Source organism: Balearica regulorum, chromosome 4 (genome assembly GCF_011004875.1).
Source record: "Balearica regulorum gibbericeps isolate bBalReg1 chromosome 4, bBalReg1.pri, whole genome shotgun sequence".
NCBI classification, from domain to species: domain Eukaryota; kingdom Metazoa; phylum Chordata; class Aves; order Gruiformes; family Gruidae; genus Balearica; species Balearica regulorum.
In genome coordinates this window covers 17,277,785-17,299,358 of record NC_046187.1, presented here as the reverse complement: position 1 = coordinate 17,299,358, position 21,574 = coordinate 17,277,785, and the positions used below count along the sequence as shown (strand labels likewise).

Here is a 21,574-nt window from a genome sequence, read left to right as displayed (position 1 = left end):
AGTAGCAGTTACCTACTAGTTATTCAGCTTGTCCAGGTCGAGCTTTCAGAGAGCATTCTATCAGTAAACTGTTTGGAATTGACTATTTTCTTTTAAAAACTTGCAGCGCCCATCACAGACAGATGGAATCACTCCCCCACCTCCATAAACAACATCAATAACTTATAGTCTAGCCTTAGCAGAGTGGTTGTCTCAGGGACAAATGATCCCTTGAAGCCTGAAAAGTGTGGTTTTGGTTAGCAGAAAATATCTAAGTAATTGTTACTTCATTTCATTTCTGACTCATAGCATGGTTGTTTTTTTAAAAAGTGGGAACATAACTTTCATTATGGGGAAGAGGAGAGGGGATTAATTTCTTAAAAATGACTCCTTTTATCTATCTCCATTTTCCTCCATTGCTGTTCATAGGAGCCTATAAAGTTATCACTGGATTGGTCATTGCGGTGCTTTGTGGCTTTTCAGCATTCACTAAAATGAAAGTACTATCCCTCATATGACATGAACGTGTTCCAGAACTACTCTTTTCTTCTCTTTATGCAGGTTACACATGATTTTTCTTGCACATTTACTAACACTTACACTAAAACATTTCAGGTCTTGTATTTTATTGTATTTCTTATTGTTTTATGTATTTTTGCCATACCATTATAATCTTAAAAACTCCAAAAGCTGAAATCTTAATTAAAACTTAAAAATGAAAATAGCTGAATGATACTGAATTAGACTTTAACTACATAATTGTATAATAGAAGTTGAATTTTTAAATTGTTTCCGTAAGTACTCAAGAAAAGAAGACAAGGTAGTTGTACAAATGACAGAACTGATTTCAGCAAGTAAGGGAGGATGTCTGTGGGGTACCATGATATGTGGAGTGTTAGAATAAATTAAATTAAGGACTGGAATAACTGCCTAGAATTTGTGGAATCACAGAATTGCTATTGTCTGCCTCCTTAGTGGAGAGTCATCCTTTGTAAACCAGGGCTTTATTCCCAATGTTTGTTACTAATTTTTTTGACTAATGATACCAGAGGATATTGCAGTTTGAAGTGTGTTCTACCGTTTTTGTTTATCAGGCAAATAAGACAACTGAAAAATCTTTCTGGAAGAGAAAGAAGTCTGGAAGAAGAGATCTAAATCTGTTCTTATACTTGCTTTCAAATGTATTTTTTGCTTTTATGTGAAAGGTATGAATGTACCTCTCTCTCTCACAGCAGTTGAAAGTTTTATGTTTAGGCTTGCCATGTTTTGGCTAGGATTCCCTGGACAGAAATATGTGCAGAAAGTTTGCCTCTGGGACTCATAAGATCTACAGTGTGTGCGCTGCATTCAGAATGCGTTGGTCTGAATTTCATCATGTTCACAAGTAACTAATGTGTTACACATACAGTTGCTCCCAGGCTTTCCAGATATATCAGGTCCGCTGCACATGTATAGCAGAATTGATTTGTTTGTGCCCAGTGACATTTTGAATCTTGAACAGGGGAAAAAAAAAAAAAATCTCTAAACAGGAGACTAGTATGTGAAAATACAGAACCGTAAACTGACCTAAAACTGAAATACACAACTGAAGTCTTTTGAAGACCAGGTTACAAGCATAGTAAAAAAAACTGTGTAGAAAAACAGGCAGGTACAGGATATAAGTGAAAAGCTAAAGGTGTGAGTATTGGAAAATAACCTCTTTCTGTGCATGATAAAAAATGTCAGTTTCAGTATGTTGCTACATTGAACATTAATCTGTTTTTAATAAAAATGAATAAGTATTGTTCACTATTATTGTAATGTCTGGGAACACTATTAATGCTCTTTGAAACCTTGTTAAAAAGGTGCCTGTACCCACTGTTTCTCTATGTACTGAGCCATCTGTGCAGCAGAAGTATAGATTGCGAAACATTTTCTTCAGCCTGCTGAACTTCTGTCAGTCTAGATTTCAGTCTTTGTGCTTGCCTTTCCCCTTTAGGGAGAGTCTGTTTTGGAGCTTCAGCCCGAGAGCTTACTGATGAGGGAATTTGTTCACTGGAACCATCCTTTAGGTGTGATTTAGTTCACTGTCATGGCCTTTGGAGACTTCCAAGGTGTCCAGACAGATTCCTTTTTTCCCACTCTGAAACTAATTATGTTTCCTCCTTATGCAGGAGACGGTCAAGCTATTATTTCTGAACTGAAAAAAAAAAAAAGCAGCTTTGTTTTACTTCCTTGTGTGTACAAATGTCTCGTTTGTTAGACTCTTACTTCCTCTACTTGACTAGTTAGCAAACAACTCCTTTGCTCTGTGAAGGTTAAAACTCTCTCCTGTCGCTTTGATTCATTAGCACACTTTAGTGTGAAACATCTCTTATGCTAGACCTTGTTTTCTGTATCAGTCAGTGCACTAACAAACGTACTCGAGCTTGAGACTAGGCATGACAGTTATTATCCCCTTTGGGGTGATAATGGGTTTGGCATGGCAGGGGTTGAGGGATCAGTCTCCCAAGCATGCTGCAGCAATTATTCTTTCCAATTTTCAGCTGAAGAGACTCTTGAAGATGCTTAATTTTAATTTTCTCAAGCATAGTTCTCTTGGTCATGCAAAGAACTAAGTGCTGTATTCTATACGTATATTCTTATACATCTGTAAATGAATATTCGGGTAGCAGTTGCTTTAAAAAACTGTCACACAAAGTTTGGTTGAAAGATAGCCTCATTAAACTAGCAGAATGCATGTATAATTTCCTCTACTTTGCCTGTACCCTTTCAAATTCTTAACCAAAACAAACGTCCCAAAACTTAAGGATTCGCAAGTCTATCCAGGAGAAGCAGAACTAATGAAGTTTGGTTTTCTGTAGCTTTTTCTCATTGCGGGATTCTCTTTCGTCTAATGAGGAATGATGTCTAACAAAAAATCTCCTACCATATCAGAGGATTCTCCTCCTATATTGGATTTTCTATTATGACTTCGTGTGCAGTTGAAAACAGCTATTTTTTTCCAGGATGCTTGCAAGAGTTTTTGTACTCTGTTGGATATAAAACTTACATAAAGTTAATATTTTTAAAAAACTCTAGCCTTCTATTAAAAAAAATTGTTGGAATTATCCAATGAATTCAAAAGTTACTACGAGAATCTGATATCCTTAGCAAGTAAAGATGCTACCAACCAATCAAAAAAAGCCCCAAACCTCTCCAGAAATAAACAGATGTAACTGGCATTATTCTCCCAATAAATAGCATCCAGTAAAATAAAACCTGGAATGCTGTAATCATCTGTGTTTCTATACAATTTTTTATTATTTTTTTTTTTTAGAATGAACTATACTAAGAAAATTTCAACATATATTACCTGCTGTTCCTTTTCTTAAATTGTATGTATTACTTCTGAGTGGTCATAGATGCAAATATTTTCTAATATTGAAATAGTTGGCAATCAAACTAGTTGGCCAATTACTAGCACACTTTCCTAGCGGAAAATAAGGGACAGATGTAGGCTGCCCCATTCAATTGTCTTTCACTTGCAATAATGCGGTCACTCTCAAGGAATGACTGTTAGAGAATGTGTTGCCATAGGAGCAACTACTGTGATGGAAAATAGTTAGAAAAATACAGCTATTAATGAAAAAATGGATGATAACTGACAGACTTACGCTTTGTGCATAATTGACCAAAAAAGGCTCAGGAAAAAAATAATAAATGTAGTCACGTCCAAACTAGAATTGATTACTGCCAGTCTGCTGCCCTTATTGCAGTTTCCTTACCCTGAGATTCTGGTAGCATAGAACCTGCACCTTAGTCTTGATTTGTAAGAGGAGAAGAAAGTGTTTTCCACATTTCCTTGCTTTTTATTTTTAGCAACCCATTCTGTTTAAGTGGTAGGCTTTATAAAAAGGATTTTTGGTGATTTATTTTCTGAGTTTTTATGTTATTGTTTTGGTTTCATAGCAGAAGCAACTTTGTTATTGTGTGAATTTGAACTAGAGAAGATCATTAGGCTAGACTTTAAACAACATTCTAAACGTGCTGAAAATTAGGAATTGTAGCCTGGATGTGTTTCAGAGATGGATAAGTAACTTGAGGTGGGGTTCTTGACAGTACATGGCTTTGTTTGTGTGTGTGTGCGCTAAGGTATAGTGTGACATACACAACCATTTTTAAAAGTTTTTTATTTCACTGAGTTTTGCTTGATCATCTGTGCATGGATTTAAATTGCATCTTTTTTGTGTAACCGGAAACATATGATCTTTGCTGCAACTTAATGAGTAAGCAGAAGCTCTTTGGGGAGAACTACATCTTAACGATTAAAAATTAATTTAAGCTTTTATTATTAGAGATGCTAGTAACTTTGGAGGGCGTATATGTGACAAAGGTAGGTTTTGCTTGTGAGAATGTCATTAATATGTTGGGTCTATGAAAAAGCAAAATCACAAAACACTTTTGAGTGCCTGGAAATTCTTACATGTTTTTTTATGTAGAAAGTTTTTAGTAACATCTGTTTTTAAAAAAATAAATTAATGCAAGCCTAACAAGAAAGTATTTACACTGCATTCTGTGTGTATACATGTATTCTGCTATTGGTATCTGATTGACAGTGGTCAGAAATCATCTGTCATACTACCACGCAGTCTCTCTCAGAATGTGAACACAACCTCAGATCAGTTTTCACTAGGCTCTGACATGTCCTAAGTGACTATCCTAGGTAGAAAAGATTGGATTGGTGTCTACCCTCCTAGCTGTCCTTTCAGAGTGCTTTTAAGTTTTATCCTATTGCGTGTCCAAGTTAGCATTTTGGTGAGTCTGCATGATTATTTTTTCTCTCTCCTATTTTAAGGAGGAAAATATGTTCAAACTTCAGTCTTTAGCACTTACGGACTTTTCTGTATTTTTCTGATGATTGACTAGCCTATCTGTAAAGTATCTGTGTTCCACAAAGCAATTCTAAGACTTCCTTGCAGCAGTAATTCCAATACTTAGCACATTGAGCAGTCAGATGCCATAAGAGACAGTCTGTATCCATGTAGAACATATCTCCTCTTGAAGTAAGAGGATCTCTTATATGCTAGGTTTCTGAGGAGTGCAAGTAGGAAAGCTTACCTTTCCTGGCTGTCTCAGAGTTCTCTGTTGTGGTAGCGTCTGGAACATACACAATCTTTCCCTGTAGTACTTGGAGAGATTTATGCCTAAACAACTGTTGTAAATGTCACCTGTAAAGCTTTTTCCATATTTTGACTAAAATTGATAATTTTTGGACATCAGTAATACTAACCCAGAATTTGTCCATCTCTCACTTTCTTTACTTGTACATAGTTTTCTTTCCCATTTTTTTCCCCTCTCGTACCTTCTCCTTTTTGCTTGTTGTAAGGAGAAACTTGACTTTTTACTTGATCACGTAAGCATTCAGCAGCCGGAAATCAGAGTAAAATTTCTTGCTTTGTGTCTCATAGTTTTCTCTTCCAGCATAACAATAAAAATCAGAATATCTCATGTATTTGGCTGGAACTCCTTCTCTCAGTGGTTTAGCACTTCATTCCTGACCCAGCAAAGTATGCAAGTATATATTTAACTTCCAGCATGGGATCTGTCCCCTTGCTTGTTTTTACTAGGCTGTTCATCTTTTCAAAGTTAATCACATGGTTTTAAAATATTTTAGTCCAGAAAGAAAGTGCTTAGGCAAAGGAATAAAAGTCTGTCTGGGACCTTGAATCTGGTGTGCACTGAAAGCAGAAAAGTAGGCCTGGTATCCAGGCTTTACCCCCATAGGTATTATGTCTAACTTCTACAGAACATGGCCATCCACGCTCCATCCACACTCTTCTCATAATAAAGATCAGGAAAAAAAAATCTTAATTTAATAATTTGTCATAAATAAAGCCAAACTAGAAGGGAATCTGTCAGAGGAGGAGTGTAAATTGCCACATTCAACAGCATTTTGGTGTTTAATAACACTGAAAAAAAATCGTGTAAGGCTGCATACAGAGATTATGAAGCATAGGCAAGAAGGAAATTATTAGAGCTCAGTTGTTCTTTCAGCTTGGGTGTGCATACTTCGAAAAAGACAAGAAATTCAATCAATCTGTTTGTTTAGACAAAGAAATGAAAAGCTCTGAAAAAGTATTTATAAAGAGAAGTTTTGGATAGACTTTAACAGAAAAAGGGCTAATGCGATCTAGCTGCTGGAATAAAAAATGATAAAAGCAGACAAAATATTTGTGGTTGAAATTTTTGGTGGTTTTGTTTTAATTGATACTAGTGACTTTCTAAAACTTCTTCATAGGGGAACATAGTGTAAAATATCTTTAAATAAAAAAGTTGAGGCATCTTTCTGAAAGCTATGCTGTAGCTCAAACAGAAGGTACAGACTTGATGGAGGAAATGAAATTATTTTGGGGAAAACATGCAGGACCAATTCTTTGCAATTCCTTACTGTCTTAGTGAGGAAAATCAGATTTCTCTAAACATAATTATTTTTTTCTTTAAAAGAAAATAATTATCTCTCAAAGTCACCTGATCTAATTAATACAGTTTATAGCCACTCATATATGTTCAAAATGTGTTGTATGTTGTTTGGAGTTGAACTAATACTTTTGCAAGAGTCATATTCTTGTCCTTGCCTCAGCAGTGGTCTAGTCAGCATTATTTTAGACATATAAGCAGAGGTGTGCTCGTTTAGAGATGCTGAGAGCTTGTATTTGCCTTCGATTTTTAATGATGGCTGTAGAGTCCTCTGTTATATCATGCTATCATTACGTTTATGTATAGATATATATTTAGTTTGCTAAGCTCCACACTTAGAGGTAAATTCAAAATAGAAAACTGAGTGGCATGCTATGTATGTGGATACTGTTCTCATAAAGAAAATCCAAACTGACCGAGATAACGATACAACTTGAATTGCTTATTAGAAGAAAGTTAATCTAAGCATATGCAGTGTTTGGAAAAGGTGACTGAAAAGAAAGATTAAAATTTTAAGTTCTTGAATGTAAATAATGAGCACAGCTGTTGTGTGGTATAAGCCAGTAAATTGTTTCATATAGGCTTCATGTGTATTAGGAAATAATTTTTATCCTCACCTCCTGAAGACCTTTAGTTGCTGAATTTGGTAATTTGCAAGAAGGGAAGTAATTGTATAATAATTAATACCTAATAATATGAAGCTTTTACCTTTTTCTGAAAACAGCTTGAAGTTACCAGTAGGTACTTATGCTAAGCTTGGACAATGCCTTAATTGTTAGCCATAAGAATTTTTGGTTGCCAAAATGACAAATTCAGCTAGGATTTATCTGCAAAATCATATGCAAGTTTTATGTAGCTGGCCTAGCCCTGTAGGGAATATCACAGAGAAAATGAGGAAAGTCTGTAGGATTAGTAAGGAGAGGTAGGGGTGACAAAAATGACAACTGATCCATAGGGGACCAAGCTCTTTCTGATATTCAAAAGCTATTTGTTTTTACTAGGTATACTTCTAGTCTGTTTTGAGAATGTTGTTCCTGTGTGCGGGAATGTAGTTCTTTGCTTTGTTTGGAACACGTCCATCATCTCTGTAAATGCATAGTAAGCGCCAGTGTACAGTCAGTTATAAACTGGGCTGCTTACTGGTTACGTTTAGTAGATAAAAAGGGAAATCCATGTTGTAAGTTGTTAAAAACAATTATTATATGGGGTGCTTTCTTGAAGACATGAAGAAAAGTAAGACTTTTAGAGGGTAACTAGCATTTTTCAAAGTCCACTCAGGTTAGCAGAAGATATTGCTATTGACAAACTGAATGAAAATAATGGGATACTGTCCAGCTGTGTTAAGTGTAAATCATAATACATGAGTATTTATGATCCCCATATTTTTTTAAACATCTCTTATTTTAATAAAAAATGTTCATTTAAAAGCTTATATGACTAATTTGAATGTACTACGTGGGATCTTGAAGGAAGAAAGGAATTGTTGCTGGTTTATTAGTAGGTATTTATTTTTAGCTGAACATTATTGTAAATTATTAGAGACAGAGGTTTGGGGTTTCTCTTTTCAGTGTATGAGCAGTGCCTTCTTAACTAGTTTATTTTCCCAGTTTTTTTGAAGCCATGAAGAGTTATGAAATTGAAGTTACATTATTGCAGCAATGTTGGCTCTGCAATTTTTTGAAGGTAGAAGTTTGTCACTAATGCATGCAAATAAATTGGTCAAATTGTATGTTTGTTCAACAGCAGCTACTTCCATTCTAAAAGTGACTAAAAGTAGAAAAAAAAATGAAAAAAATTATAATGTGGTTCTAAAACAGTGGCTTCTGTACAAGCCTCCTGAAACAGAAGGTGAAGTTATGCTTCAAATTGTGCATATTTCTTTTTTTCGAGACCTCATCCATGGGGAGACTGTAATCCACTGATTTCACTGGTTCGTGAACCCATGCCCTCATTTAGGTGTTGTGCTGGAGTTCTCCTAGCCGTGTAGGGAGAGAGGCAGTGAACAAAGAGCTTCAGGTGTTATTCTGCCTCTGGATTTCTTCTCATTGGGGTAGGCTTATGACCTGCAAGCCTACTGCAAGTGTGGAATTGTGAATAGCATAGGAAAAGAGAAAGCAAAGCATTGATGATCATACTATCAAATGTACATATAGAGACAGATGGAGCCTTAGTTCAGTTAAATAAGTTTTAGAGGATAAAATTAACGTTGTATACATTAGAAGGCATCCTGCATAATAAATGCTGTGGTTGTAAAGAAGGGCTCTTGGTAGACTCTGAACTTGTTGAAATGTACTTTAGCTTTTATGTACAAGGCAAACAAGTGATTTTATGTTCTGCTACTCTTTTCTACATTAGCAAATGAAAACTTTTTTTTTTTTTAAAAAAAAAAAAGCTTTAGTAACATATTTTTAAAAACTAACCAGTAGAGCATGTAATGGATTTATCTGGTGTATCTTTGAGTGATCCTATGGCAATGTGCACCTTCTAAAACAGTGTAGCTCCTGTATAGCCAGTTTTAACTTTATTAATCCCAATGTAACTAATTAAATAGGAAATGTTTTTACTAACAGTATGTGAACTCACAGAATAATTGGGTTGTAATTCAATCTGTCAGCTCTGCTGCCATTCATAAACTCAGGGTTTATGAAGGCCTCAGAAATCTGAGATTGAATTACAGCTTTATTCTGTACATAACCTGGAACAATGTATGTCTTAGCATTTTGTGAGACTGAGGATGTTTTATAATCCTGAAAATATTACTTAAATGTATACTTACCATAAAATTCCAGTTTTACATTTGGAGTAAAAACTATACTGCAGTGCAATTCCCAGTTTTTCATTTAGACTTTACATCAGTTACATTAGGGCTTTCACTGTGGATGCTTATATGTGTAAACTAGTTACTTTTCTTTTTATTGTGTTGTATGCATGTGAAAGATTTTCTTACATATCTATATTTCAGGTAAAACAAATGACTGTCTAGAGTGTTTACATTTTGTTTAATATTTAGTTTGGTTTACTATTGAAATACAATTTTACTAATTGCCAGAAAATTGCCCATCAACCTTATTTGTACCATTTTCTTAACACAATACAATCAGTTATGGAACAGAGCTCAAAATATTTGTATATATGCTATATTTACAGATTTTTATTTTAGGACTTCATTCTCTCAAGGCAATGCTTAAATATTCTCTGTCCTCAGATTGCTGAGTCAAACCATGAAGGACCATTTGGTAAGAGTGGCTAATGAAGCAGAATTTATCTTGAGCAGACAGAGAGCAGAGGATATTAACCGCCATGCTGAATTTGAGGTAAGAAATTAAATCTCTTAAAAAACCAAAACATAACAAGCCCACCGTGTTTGGGGATTCCAATGTGTGATATGGGCTTTTCAGGCACAGGAGGTTCCATCCTGAAAAGTGCTTTGCAGTTGTAGGGTGTTTTGATAGTTTGCCACTAAGTTTGATGGAAAAACAGGCTGTGCAGAGCAGCTCGGAACTTGCCAGAATCTGCAAACTATAGTTTGTGGGGGAAGGAATTTTATCATACCAATGCTGCTCTTTTCCATGAAGCAAATATCACTGTATGTGTTAAAGCTGCTCAGCATCACAGTCAAGATATAACTCTGAAAAAAACACCTTACTGAAGATAAATGATAACAGCCTGCTAAGTGCAAAATGAGAAACTACTTTTTTCTTTTTGTGTCATTTGCTATTTCACTTAATCCATCTCTAAAACCATTTTCCTTATGTTTTACATGCCTCAGTGTGGTTTTGTTGTATTTTTGTATTATCATCCCACTTAAAGGATTCTAAAGTGAAGTAATGGTCTTTGTTTTTATAGACTTGTAATAAAAATACAAACCTTTTTTCTGAATCACTTTAGTCATACCTCCAATTTTGGATCTCAGTTACATCACGTATCTCCTTTCTCTGTGCTTTAATTATTGGGTTGTTTAAATGAAAACGAAGCTAAATCTCACTAAATTCACTAATATTCTGCTTAAAGAGTACTTAGTCTTTCTTCTGACATGTGATACTACTTGTGGTTTTGTTTTTAAAATGAAGCATTAAGAGATTGAAGGCACATTTGTGCTTAACGTATTTCTAAAGTGTTTTTCTCTTAAATCTTTACTTGAAAAAATACTCCCCAAAGATGAAAGCATATTTGTCTTAGACAGTGCTTATGTTCCAAAGGTCATCTGTGTTGGCCCCAGGATTCAAGCTGTGTGTTGTTTAATAACATATCTGCACTTCATCTAGAGCTAGTTACCCCCTCCTGCAAACAGAGATGTTGTAAGATATCTACAGTACCATTTTGCAATGGTGAAATAGCAGGCATGTTTCATTTTTTACATCAAGGGTTTGGCGACAGTCCTGTGGAGATGAAAAGTGCATCTTTTTACTTCATTGCCTAATAATCATTGGAATGGGACATGCTTGACATCTTTTGCTCTGGATTTATGCAGAAACTCCATGCATGACATGGCATTGTTGATTAGATGAACAGCCCACTTTTTTTTTCTTCGCAAAGGTGTGCGCATATGTGGGAAATCTGTGTGAAGGGTTCTGTCACGTAAATACAGGTTATCAATGAATACAGTTGTTCAGTGACAACTTCACTGTTAGCCTTATTTTGGTCTCAAGACACCTTTTATGATGTCTGGAAGAAATTTATGCTGAGCATCAACTTACATTTTTAATATAGCTCTGAGTTTTGTTGTGACAACTCTCTAGGATAAGAGTTGGCTGATACTTTTTTAGGTTGATGCTATCTTGAATCTGCGCTGTCTCAATATGATAGCTCAAGGGGTTTAACTCATCAGGTTGAACTTAAACAGAAACTAGTGTACTGAAATAGCAGCAGTCTGTTTATCAAGTTTAGTTTTGTTGCTGTGTTGGAAAAAGGTCACTTCTACAGGTGTGCAAGTTGAGTATATACAATTATTGCATTCTACCAAATGCTTAGATAACAAACATGGTGTCTCATGAAGTTTGTGTTACTGATGCCTGTGGCACACTTCAGTCAGCGTTGTTTCTTTTGTGGAAGGGGGAACCGTTAATCACATCCATTCAAATCTGCAGGTATCACATCAAGAATCAGAAATTCCGGTGTGCTGTGTTCCACCCATCCTTTTTATGGTCTGGTTTTCACACATCCTGTCAACTGTGCTTGACTTGTTTTAGCACAGTAGTACTTTTTAGCCATGGTGTTCCTTGTAGCCTTTTAAAGTGGTGCTCCAGGCTATAGAAAACTTGCCGTTCTTCTGTTGTGCCCAGAAATGGATCTGTCATGTGTCCACACTGGAGCCATTCCATCACTTATTGGGAATGGATCTGTGCTGTGTTGGGCTGCTGACGTGCTGTGTATTGCAACTGGTAGGTATGTTCCTATAGTATGAATGAGTGTTGATGTTGATGCCTGTGTTTTGGTCCTAACACTTAAGTCATGACACACAGGCATGTGACAGGAAAGACTTGCAAAATAGAGAAAAAGGACTTTCAAAATAATTGGTACAGCCTTTGATCTGGTTCATTTCTCCAACTTCAAGACCTGTCAGGAAACAGAGTAGCATATGATGAGCCCTAAGCTAAGGATTGTTTTGGCTAACCTGACTGGTGTGGTTTGGTCACCTGCATGCACCTGTTTCCTTGGTTTGCTGCTTCATCTTCCATGTATCCTTGAGATGTGAGTTGGAATGAAGACAGTATTCTTCCAGTCATGAGAGAGACTCTACTTGGTCTGTCCATTGAATGCAATACCCCATCTGCCATGGCATATGTCCAGAAAAGAGCAATTGTACAAGGAAGCAGATAGGAGATACGTTCATAAATTCTGTCTTATCGTATAGAGATCTGCAGCTCAGAGACTTCCCTAACCAGAGGTCATGTCTGTAATAAATAGTGTTGTGATTTTTCTGCTGTGGATTTTTCCAATTGCATTTAAAATTTGATATAAATATTTTGCACCAATAATGTCCTAAGACAAGGAATTTTCCTGCTGTGACAGTTGAAAAAAGTGAGCAGATCCTGTGCACTACAAAAAAGGTTAAACAATTTCTTGGCAAATAGTGCAATCCTGTAACATTTAGCCCTAAACAATGGTATATACAGATGTGGTTTTGATCACATTTAAAAGCATTTTGTGATTGTAGTAATTACTACTTGCAGCACTGCAATTTAAAAAAAACAAAACAACCACAATGGTTGGAATGAACATGTGTGGCTCAGATCAGAAGCAACCTTTGCCACCTGAGCTGTAGGGAGAAAGGAGATGAGGCTGGTTGAGTGAGGGATAAAGATCCAGAGACAGATGAGAAATGCGACAAGAACTGGTACCCATTTTTATTCAGACTTGCATTTCTGGTGTTTCAGATCACATATGAAATATTCCATGCTAACATTGGGTCAGCAAAAATCCAACTCCCAAATTTCTTTTTAAAGATCTGTAGTGTGTTTACTGCTACCTGGTTTTAATGCTTTTAATGTTTTAATGCTTTTTAAGGTTTTAATTTTTACATTTCTAAAAGTCATGAAAAAGATGAGCCTTGCAATGTGTGTGTCAGATTTTGGACAGGTTTGCACCATGATGATAGATTCATCTAGTTTTATAAAATTTTCTTTTTTTTTTTAAAGGCAAGGGCAATTTTAAAATAAAAGGCAAAATATCTTGTCGTCATTTAAAACTGAAGTCTGGTATTTGGGGCACATAGAGGCATGAGAAACCAATGGGAAATTTAGACAAGCTTCATAGCAAAGTTCTGTACTTATATATTATTATATATTATATATTATTGTATAATATTTGGTTATAAATGGAGTAAGGATGGTCATTGTAAGAGGAAGGAAAAACCTGGGAAAATAGGTAACACTAGGAAAGGCACTGCAGTGCTGAACAGCTGCACTTGAGAAATGTGATGCAAGAAAATATTTGTCCTGTGACATGTTAAGTGGCACGTGGTCCAGAGGGGAAGGCACCACTCCTATTTGGTTCTTAATTCATTCCAAGTACAGGACAGATGTTTTCCTTCCAGAAACAGTTTGAGAAGTGTCCACCTATCAATTCTTTCACAGCCAGGAGGAGGCAGAGAAGAAGCAGGAAATGTGGCGCATGTTCGCTTTGCTTCATAAGGTCTGATTGGGCCTTTCTTTGCTATGTCACCATGTGGTGGGACCCCACGTTGGTCAGAACATTGAGAGGAAAGTGTCTAGACCCCTTTCCATAAAGTAGGATGAAAGCACATGAAGAGTCTCTAAAGCAAGGGTGGGGTTTTTTACATGCCGTTCCAGTTTGTGCTGTAACTTCAGATATACAGAAAACTCTGAGTGCCTGGGTGAGATAGATTTAAATTAAAATGATTTGTGAAGAAATCTTTTTTTCTCCTCCCTAAGTATTCTTAAGGCAATCCTTTCTCTTTCAGAAACTTCAAATAAAGTGTCTCAAACAGCAGCAAAATCTGTACATCCACTACTTCTGTGTCTGGTGGCAAGAAGGACATCTGTCATCTTGGCTTGGCTATTTTTCTGTTTCTTCTTTTTTGTCAGGAGTCTCTGTCGCCATTTACATTGCAGACCCCTCCTTTGCATCTGCAGTCCTGCACTCCAGAAACTTCTTCAGACTGGAGGTGTTCAGGTGCCATCACGGGAGATAATCTCCTACCCTCTCTAGAGGGCTCTACTTTACAACTCAGCAGCCTGGACAAAGCCAAAAAAGCCTTCCTCTGGTGCCTGGCTACTCCTTTTTTTTTAAAAAGGAGATAATATAAGTAATACAACAAATTATGAGCAAACCAGTTATGCTGTCTGTCTTCTAAGCTGGTATTGTAAAAAAGACAGGAAAAAAATTGCTTTGGAGGTGAAGGAGTGGTTGTGAGAGATTTTTCTATGGCTGAATACAAAGGTCAACCTTTTTATTTCTTTTTTTTTCTGATCCTTTCTTCATTGAGGTTTTCACTGCTACCTCTATAAGTAGTTACATCTATGAATGTAAGCATATGGGGAGGTCACAGGGAGACTCAAGACATACCCATTTTACAATGTGATTAAGCCTCAAAGAAGCATGGTGAAGCAATGTTCCACTCGTTTCTCTAGTGTGGTGGTAGTGAAGCACACATTTTTACAGTGAATGTGGAAATGTGAGCATTCCTAACACAACTTATAACCCTTACAATCTTAAATTTTGCCCAGTGTCCCTCGGATTTATATGCACAGGTGTCTCAGGCATTTTTTTTAAATTTCACCCTGAGTGTTTGGTAGAGCTGAAAATCCTGAAGAGGAGCTTCTTCATGCCTGAATTCCAACAACTAGTTTCATGGTACCACCTACATTGCTTTCTAGAAATGACCTTGAAAAATGTGGTGATTCGCACTGTGTCTTAGATTATGTGTGCAGACTGCTGTGGAGTCGGGCCTATGAGAATAATTGGATTTGGTGCGAGGAGGGGGAGGGAATTTTGTACTCTAATTGACTTTATTTTATAATTTATGACAGGAGTGCCCATTGCCTTGGATATGCATCCTGTCTTATATAAATCTCTTCATGTATTTGTGTGTGAATATACATATTTATAGAATTTTAACTATGTAAACCTGCAAGTGTTTTAGGCCTGAACTGTTCAAGCATCACAGTGTTTCATCTTTCTAGGGAGGGTTTTGTTTGCTATCGGATGGCAAAATCCGTGATGTGATATATCTCAATGCCTGTGTAAAGTATTTTTGAAGAATATTCTTCCAGCAACATAGGGCTTTTTTTTGCCTGGGAGATTCACATGAAGGAACAGGAAAACGGGGGGGAAAAGGTACCGTATGGAACCATTCATAATGTTGCACATCATGAGTGTGTGCAGGGGAGCAATGGACAGGGCAACACAATTTTCAGAAAACTTTCTAGAATGGATGGAAAAGGATTCTTCTTTGAGTCTGTGAGGAAAACAGACACTTTGGTAATTTTTTTCAGTAGAAGATAACTGCTGCTGTAATTTACAAACTAACCTTCCTCCTCAAAGTGCCTTTTTTAAAAGATTGTGTGGTGTCATTCCCTTGAATTTTTGGTCTTATTTTTTCAAATTCTCATCATCCATAGAAACATAAAGTGCTGGCATTCTTGTTATTGGCCGTTTCTGTTGATTAACTGAGAATTTCACATGACTTTCCCTTTGCATTTGTTATAAATCATGCTAGGCAGCTAACTTCTCTGCATGATTTCTCTTCAATAATTAAATCTAGCATTTCCAGCTGCTGTAAAATTTGTTGCCCTTTTCAGTTATGTTTTTTCATGCGGAAGACTTGGACTTCCTCACAGTTTTAATTCTTATTCAGTATCAATTTATAGGCTGTGTGTAATAAACTGAATGTTTTACTTCATGGCTCATGCTGAGAAACGAATCTTAGTGTTAATACAAGTATTGCCTTGACAGAGATAAGATGCAAGGCTAGGCAAGCGTTCCAATAGCGACTTGGATGTAGCTATTTGCTTTTTGTTTCCTTGGCAGAAAACAAAATTCAGTGGTTCCATTGATTGATAATCTTGTGTATTCTGCGGCTTTTCCCCTTTGGTGTACTAAGCCTTAAATGTTAGATGTTATTTGTATCAGAGAAGTAACTAAAAAGTACTGCAAATCAATTGTGGCAGAATAGCCGTAAGTCAAAGAGAATGTTTGAGAGCCCTTGAAAGAATTATGAAAAGGTATTTGGTGTCTTTGTAGTTTCTGTAGATGATTGTTACTTCTCCATGTAACAAACAGCTCCTGCGGGAAAGGAAGTTTTAATCCTTGACTGGGTCACTATTCTCCATATAATTTTCCAGTGCTTTTAATAAAAGCTCCTTTGTTATGGAACTTGTGCATCAAATAATCTTTCAGTGGCTCTTAAAACATCATTTTGTATGAAGTGTTATTCAACACACTTAATGGCAACGACCTTATTTATGAGAATAAAAGATTTTGGAATGCTTTCAATGGGTATTCTGTCTAGTAGCGTGGGTTATCAGTGATGACTTTTTACAGAACATATGAAGATAATGGATAGCGCAAGTTGTAGGCATTGTGTAGTAATGTAACCAAAAGTTATAGTCTGTAAGATTGCAAAAATGTAATGTGGCAACACAAAGGAAGTTAGATATTATCACAGCAAAATAAGGTTTTACACATTTCATTCTGAATGGGCTTAACTCTCTCTGAAATTTAGATTTTTCAGTAAATGCTGCCCTTTGTGTTGGGCAGGTTAGGCATTATAGCACCATCTGTCGGTAGAAGAAAGAAAAATTTTGACTTTCATTTCTAAACTTTTTTTTTTTTTTTGAGGTTTTATAAACTCTTCGACAGAGTGCTGAGCATGGAAGAATATTTTTCTTTCCATTGGAGGATGAACTAGTTTTGTTCTGCTGCAATATGTTGACAAGTCCAAAACTGGAAAATTAAATTTCTCATATTCCTGAGGTGGCAATTTTTAGGATTCATTGTCTCCTATGAGCCAAAGGACACTCAAATGAGAAGTTAATTTTCTGTTTGAACATTATTATAACGTTTTCCTTGTGCTCTGGGAAGTGTTTGGATAAAGTATTGCCTGATTATGAAAGGAGGAGTGGAAAATTGTGGTTTCTCTTTTACTATGCTTTAATAAGCAATGGGAAGAGAAGGAATGAAAACTTGAACCGGAATGCTGAGACATCTTTTTTTGTTATACCTCAATTTTAAATCAAAATACATTACAGAAATATGGCTATACTAATACTGTTTCTGAAGCAGCTTGAAAGAAAATTCATTTTAGAACTACTCTCTCCTATAGACTTTTCTGATGAAACGAGAAGTGATGTTCATTGCCTTTCTTGGATAGTATTTTTGGCAAATTATGAGAAAAATTAAATCTATCAATGTATTATTAGGCTTTTCAAATCATATTGAATATGGAAATGAAATTGATTCATAACCATATCTATTTCATATACAAAAAAATCTATTCTTGTTTTTCTGATGCTAAAGAAGTTTATTGCTTTATAATTAATACCTAGTGTTTAGTAGATCTTGTCGAGTCTCTTCCACATTTTATAGTCTATGCTATGTTTCATTTACATACTAAGTGTAATTTAAAAAAAAAAAAGGTATCCAGGAATGTCATGAAGATATGAGTCTTTTCTGCACATTGTTTTACAATATTAGCTGTATGAGATTTTAACTTCTTTTTTCTCTCCTTTTACATATTTAACACATCTGCTTATTTTTCACTTCCTGTGAATGATAAACTTTCTTTTGTTTTAAAAACTTTTTACTCCATCTTGTAAGTACTGTTACAGCTGATTATTTTCACTACAGATTGTCAATGAGCTTTAATTAATCTACTCTCCATGGCTCTGCAAGTCTTAGTGGAACATGTGCTGGAATTCTTGTTATTCTAGCATTTGTAGACCCCGGAAACCTAAAAAAAACCTCTGCAAGAAGGAGCAAAAGACTCAGTTCTTGTAACCACTTACGTTTTATAATTTTTGTCCTGCTACTTAAATGGCTGAATTGAAACAGCATAGGCATGAAGAAAATGGAGTAATTAGAAGAAGGGAGAGCAGCGTTGTATGCTTCTGCTGTGATCTATCTTCTGCTAGACTGGGAATAGACGTTTCTTTTTGAACTTATCTTTTATTGTGGCAGTGCATCTTAACTTTTTTTTTGTGAAATCCATAATCATAAGGCTGACAGGGTTGTTTGCTTTTTTGTTGTGTGTTTTGTTGTGTTTTGAATTTATTTAGCTTGCTAGCTAAGTACCACACAAAATCCAGAATAACACTTAGTGCATGCTTACAAGATTCATCAACATAAAAAAGGTAATGTCTACACAGCACTTTATTGGAATTGGTTGCTGTTTCTTTTTTCTTTTTAATTAAAAATTCTAAGTTTCAAACTTGTTACTTAACTACTTTGAAAGAATAACTCTTAAAGTAAATTATACACACTAAGAAGTGAGTAAAATATAATAATCTATACTGTGGAATATCTCTTCCACAGCAATGATTAATGAGTTATTTCTGAGTGGTCGTGTTAGGAAAACAAGTATGGAAATATGAATGTCTGGTCTTATATTAAAATGTGCAGGATTTATATAGGTAAGTTTCACTTATTGCAGATAATTCTTTGTGAATACTGACTTGTGATGGGAATTGCTCAAACACTTAGATGAACATATCTTAGTTATTAGGGTATTACAGAGCCATGGGTTCTGCCATTTTTCTGGAATAGGAAACAATTAGGCAGTAAACTTGAATAACTTGAACTTTGTTTAGAGCATTCAAAATCCAAAATCATTTAGGATGTTAACACAATCCACTTGGAAATTCTGTGCATTTTTTTTAAGTTACATTAGTTATGTAGTTCTTTTGTTTCAGAGATGAATAGTTTGCTAAGACTCAAGAGCATCTGTACTGAGTTAGACCAAAAGTCCATCAAACTCAGTATTCTATCTAACAGAGTTGAACAGCATATGTCTAGGCACAAGAGTACGAACAGCGCAATTACACAGGAGTGCTTCCTTGGTTCTACCCAGGTGGCAGGGATCACAATTTGGGCAAAGATTTGCAGTTCTCTATGTGAATTTAATTTATTGTTTTATCTCCTAGTCACTGTATTAGCATTTTTCATGTTTGATTGTTGGTTTTACTACCTTAAATTACTTGGAGATATCAGCAAAATCTTACACCTCTTCCACTCTCCAGTCATTTCTAAATACATTTAACAACACAGTGGGATTCAGTTGGTGATTTCCCTCCACTTTGAAGACTAGCTGTTCTTTTTAAAAATCTCTTTCCTTTGTTTTGATCAATTTTTTATCAACATAAGGATGTTCCTATATGCCCTACTGTATCCCGCTTTTCTTGAAATATCTTTTTGGCATTCAGTGGACTTCATGAACTGGATCTTTCTTGTTTGTGTCTCCAGTGGCTTGTTGAAAGAAATCTAATGAAGCATGACTTCCCTTCACAAAGGCAATGATGACTCTTGCCAGTGTGTTTATTCCATTGTTTGCTTTTTGCTTTAAACACAGCTACCAATTTGCCTTTTACAAATTTCAGACTTATTGCCATGTAATTCCCTGCTGTCCTGCAGAGTCCATTTGCCATATTTCATTCTTCTGGCACTGAGGCAGTTTGAACAAGAGCACTGTAGCTAACAGCTCAGCTGCGTTCATCCCAGAGTTCTTCTAGATCACCTGAGTGAATACCATCTGGTCCTAGCAGTTGGTCACTTGTCAGTTTTCTTTTATAACTTCTTTGCTGGCACTTCTCTGTGGTGGTCTTGTGTTCCAAGAGCTCTTTTTATCCTTTGATCTTCTATTAGCTCTACAGAGATACCTTAACGGGCTTACTGCTACCGATTTGTTTGAAAAATAATTTATTATTGCCTTTTATGCCTTTATGCAAGTGTTCCTCAAACTCTTTTGGCCTGCTTCATCCTGTTTTTAAAACTAACATGCCATAGTTGACATTTTTCTGTTTTCCTCCTTTAAAAAGACTTCTTGAAGAATGCCGTTTTCTTACAGCCTTCTTTCTCTGCTTAACCATTCGAACTTTTTTTGGTCTTTTAAAAAGCCTTTTGATGGATGGCGTACGTTCCCTTTGAACCGCTAATATTGTATCTTTTTATACAGTTTTTGTTGTCTATAAAAACATTTTCCATGTTTTGCTGCATCTTTTTATGCTCCTAATATGAAAACCAAGCTAGCTAGCTAAGAAGTTTCTTGCTTCAAATTAGATGTTCCCATCAGAAATGTTGTTGTTCTCACCTATTCATGAAAAATAAATCAGTAGTGTTTACTTTGTTTATTATTCATGCACAGACTTTTATGGTAGCTCATGCCAGGCAGTGATTCTAAAGTAATCTTGACTAAAGTAATACAGTGTACGTAGAGTGTAAATTGCTAGCATTAACAAAGCAAATATCCTATTGTGCTTGCTTGGAGATTTTCTTCTAAAATTCTTGTCCCAAGATAACTTGCATCACGTACTTTTTTAACAGCAGTGTTAGTTGTTCAGCTTTGAAGGAAAAACACTGGTGACAGTACACATCTCTCCTGTGTACTTTACAGTAAATTGGTTTGATCTAAATGAGAAAAACATTATATTAAAATAATTCTGATATTGGTGCTGACAAGGTCACAACAGATCTTCAGGGTCTAGAAGGTATACTACAAGATGTGTTTTCTTACTATTCCAACTGGTAGGTTGGACTTAAATATTCTGCTCAGTTGTAAACTTTTTCTAATTTATTATTACTTGTATTCAGCATATATTTCTCTTTTATTATGTGATTATTATCTTCTGGCTACACTGATCTTTTTTCTTTAGTTTTTCTTACTTTTACTTTTTTTTATCTGTTATTTATCACATCTCACTTCATTTTTGCTAGGCTAAATGAGTTTTATTCTTGTAGGGTTTTTTTCTTCTAAGATGGTATCTGCATACTCTAGATCATCCTAGTAGTTCTACTCTGTCTAGTTTTGGAAGATTAATTCCATGGGACCTGATGAGATGCATCTGCAGGTCCTAAGGGAATGGGCAGATGTAGCTGTTAAGCCACTATCTGTCATATTTTAGAAGTCGTGGCAATCTGGTGAAGTTCCCACCAACTGGAAAAGGGGAAACATAACCCTAATTTTTAAAAAGGGAAAAAAGGAAGACCCAGGGAACTACAGGCCAGTCAGTCTCACCTCCGTGCCTGGGAAGATCATGGAGCAGATCCTCCTGAAAGCTATGCTCAGACACATGGAAAATAAGGAGGCGATTGGTGACAGCCAACATGGCTTCAGTAAGGGCAAATTCTGCCTGACAAATTTGGTGGCCTTCTATGATGGGGTTACAGTGTTGGTGGATATGGGAAGAGCAACTGATGTCATCTACCTGGACTTGTGCAAAGCATTTGACAGTGTCCTGCACGACATCCTTGTCTCTAAATTGGAGAGACGTGGATTTGATGGATGGACCGCTTGGTGGATAAGGAATTGGCTGGATGGTCTCACTCAAAGAGTTGTGATCCACAGCTCGATGTCTGAGTAGAGATCAATGATGAGTGGTGTCCCTCAGGGGTCCATATTGGGACCAGTATTATTTAACATCTTTGTTGGAGACATGGACAGTGGGATTTGAATGCACCCTCAGCAAGTTTGCTGATGACACCA

At 36.0% G+C, this 21,574-nt stretch overlaps 1 protein-coding gene across 2 annotated transcripts in view; it reads left to right on the top strand.

Moving 5' to 3' along the window:
• LRBA (LPS responsive beige-like anchor protein) overlaps positions 1-21,574 on the top strand; it is a 419,285-nt gene that overhangs the window by 140,058 nt on the left and 257,653 nt on the right. For both annotated transcript variants that reach the window (XM_075751281.1, XM_075751280.1), the window contains exon 36: positions 9,623-9,731. In XM_075751281.1, coding sequence (XP_075607396.1) covers positions 9,623-9,731 — 109 coding nt within the window. The remainder of the gene's footprint in view (positions 1-9,622; positions 9,732-21,574) is intronic.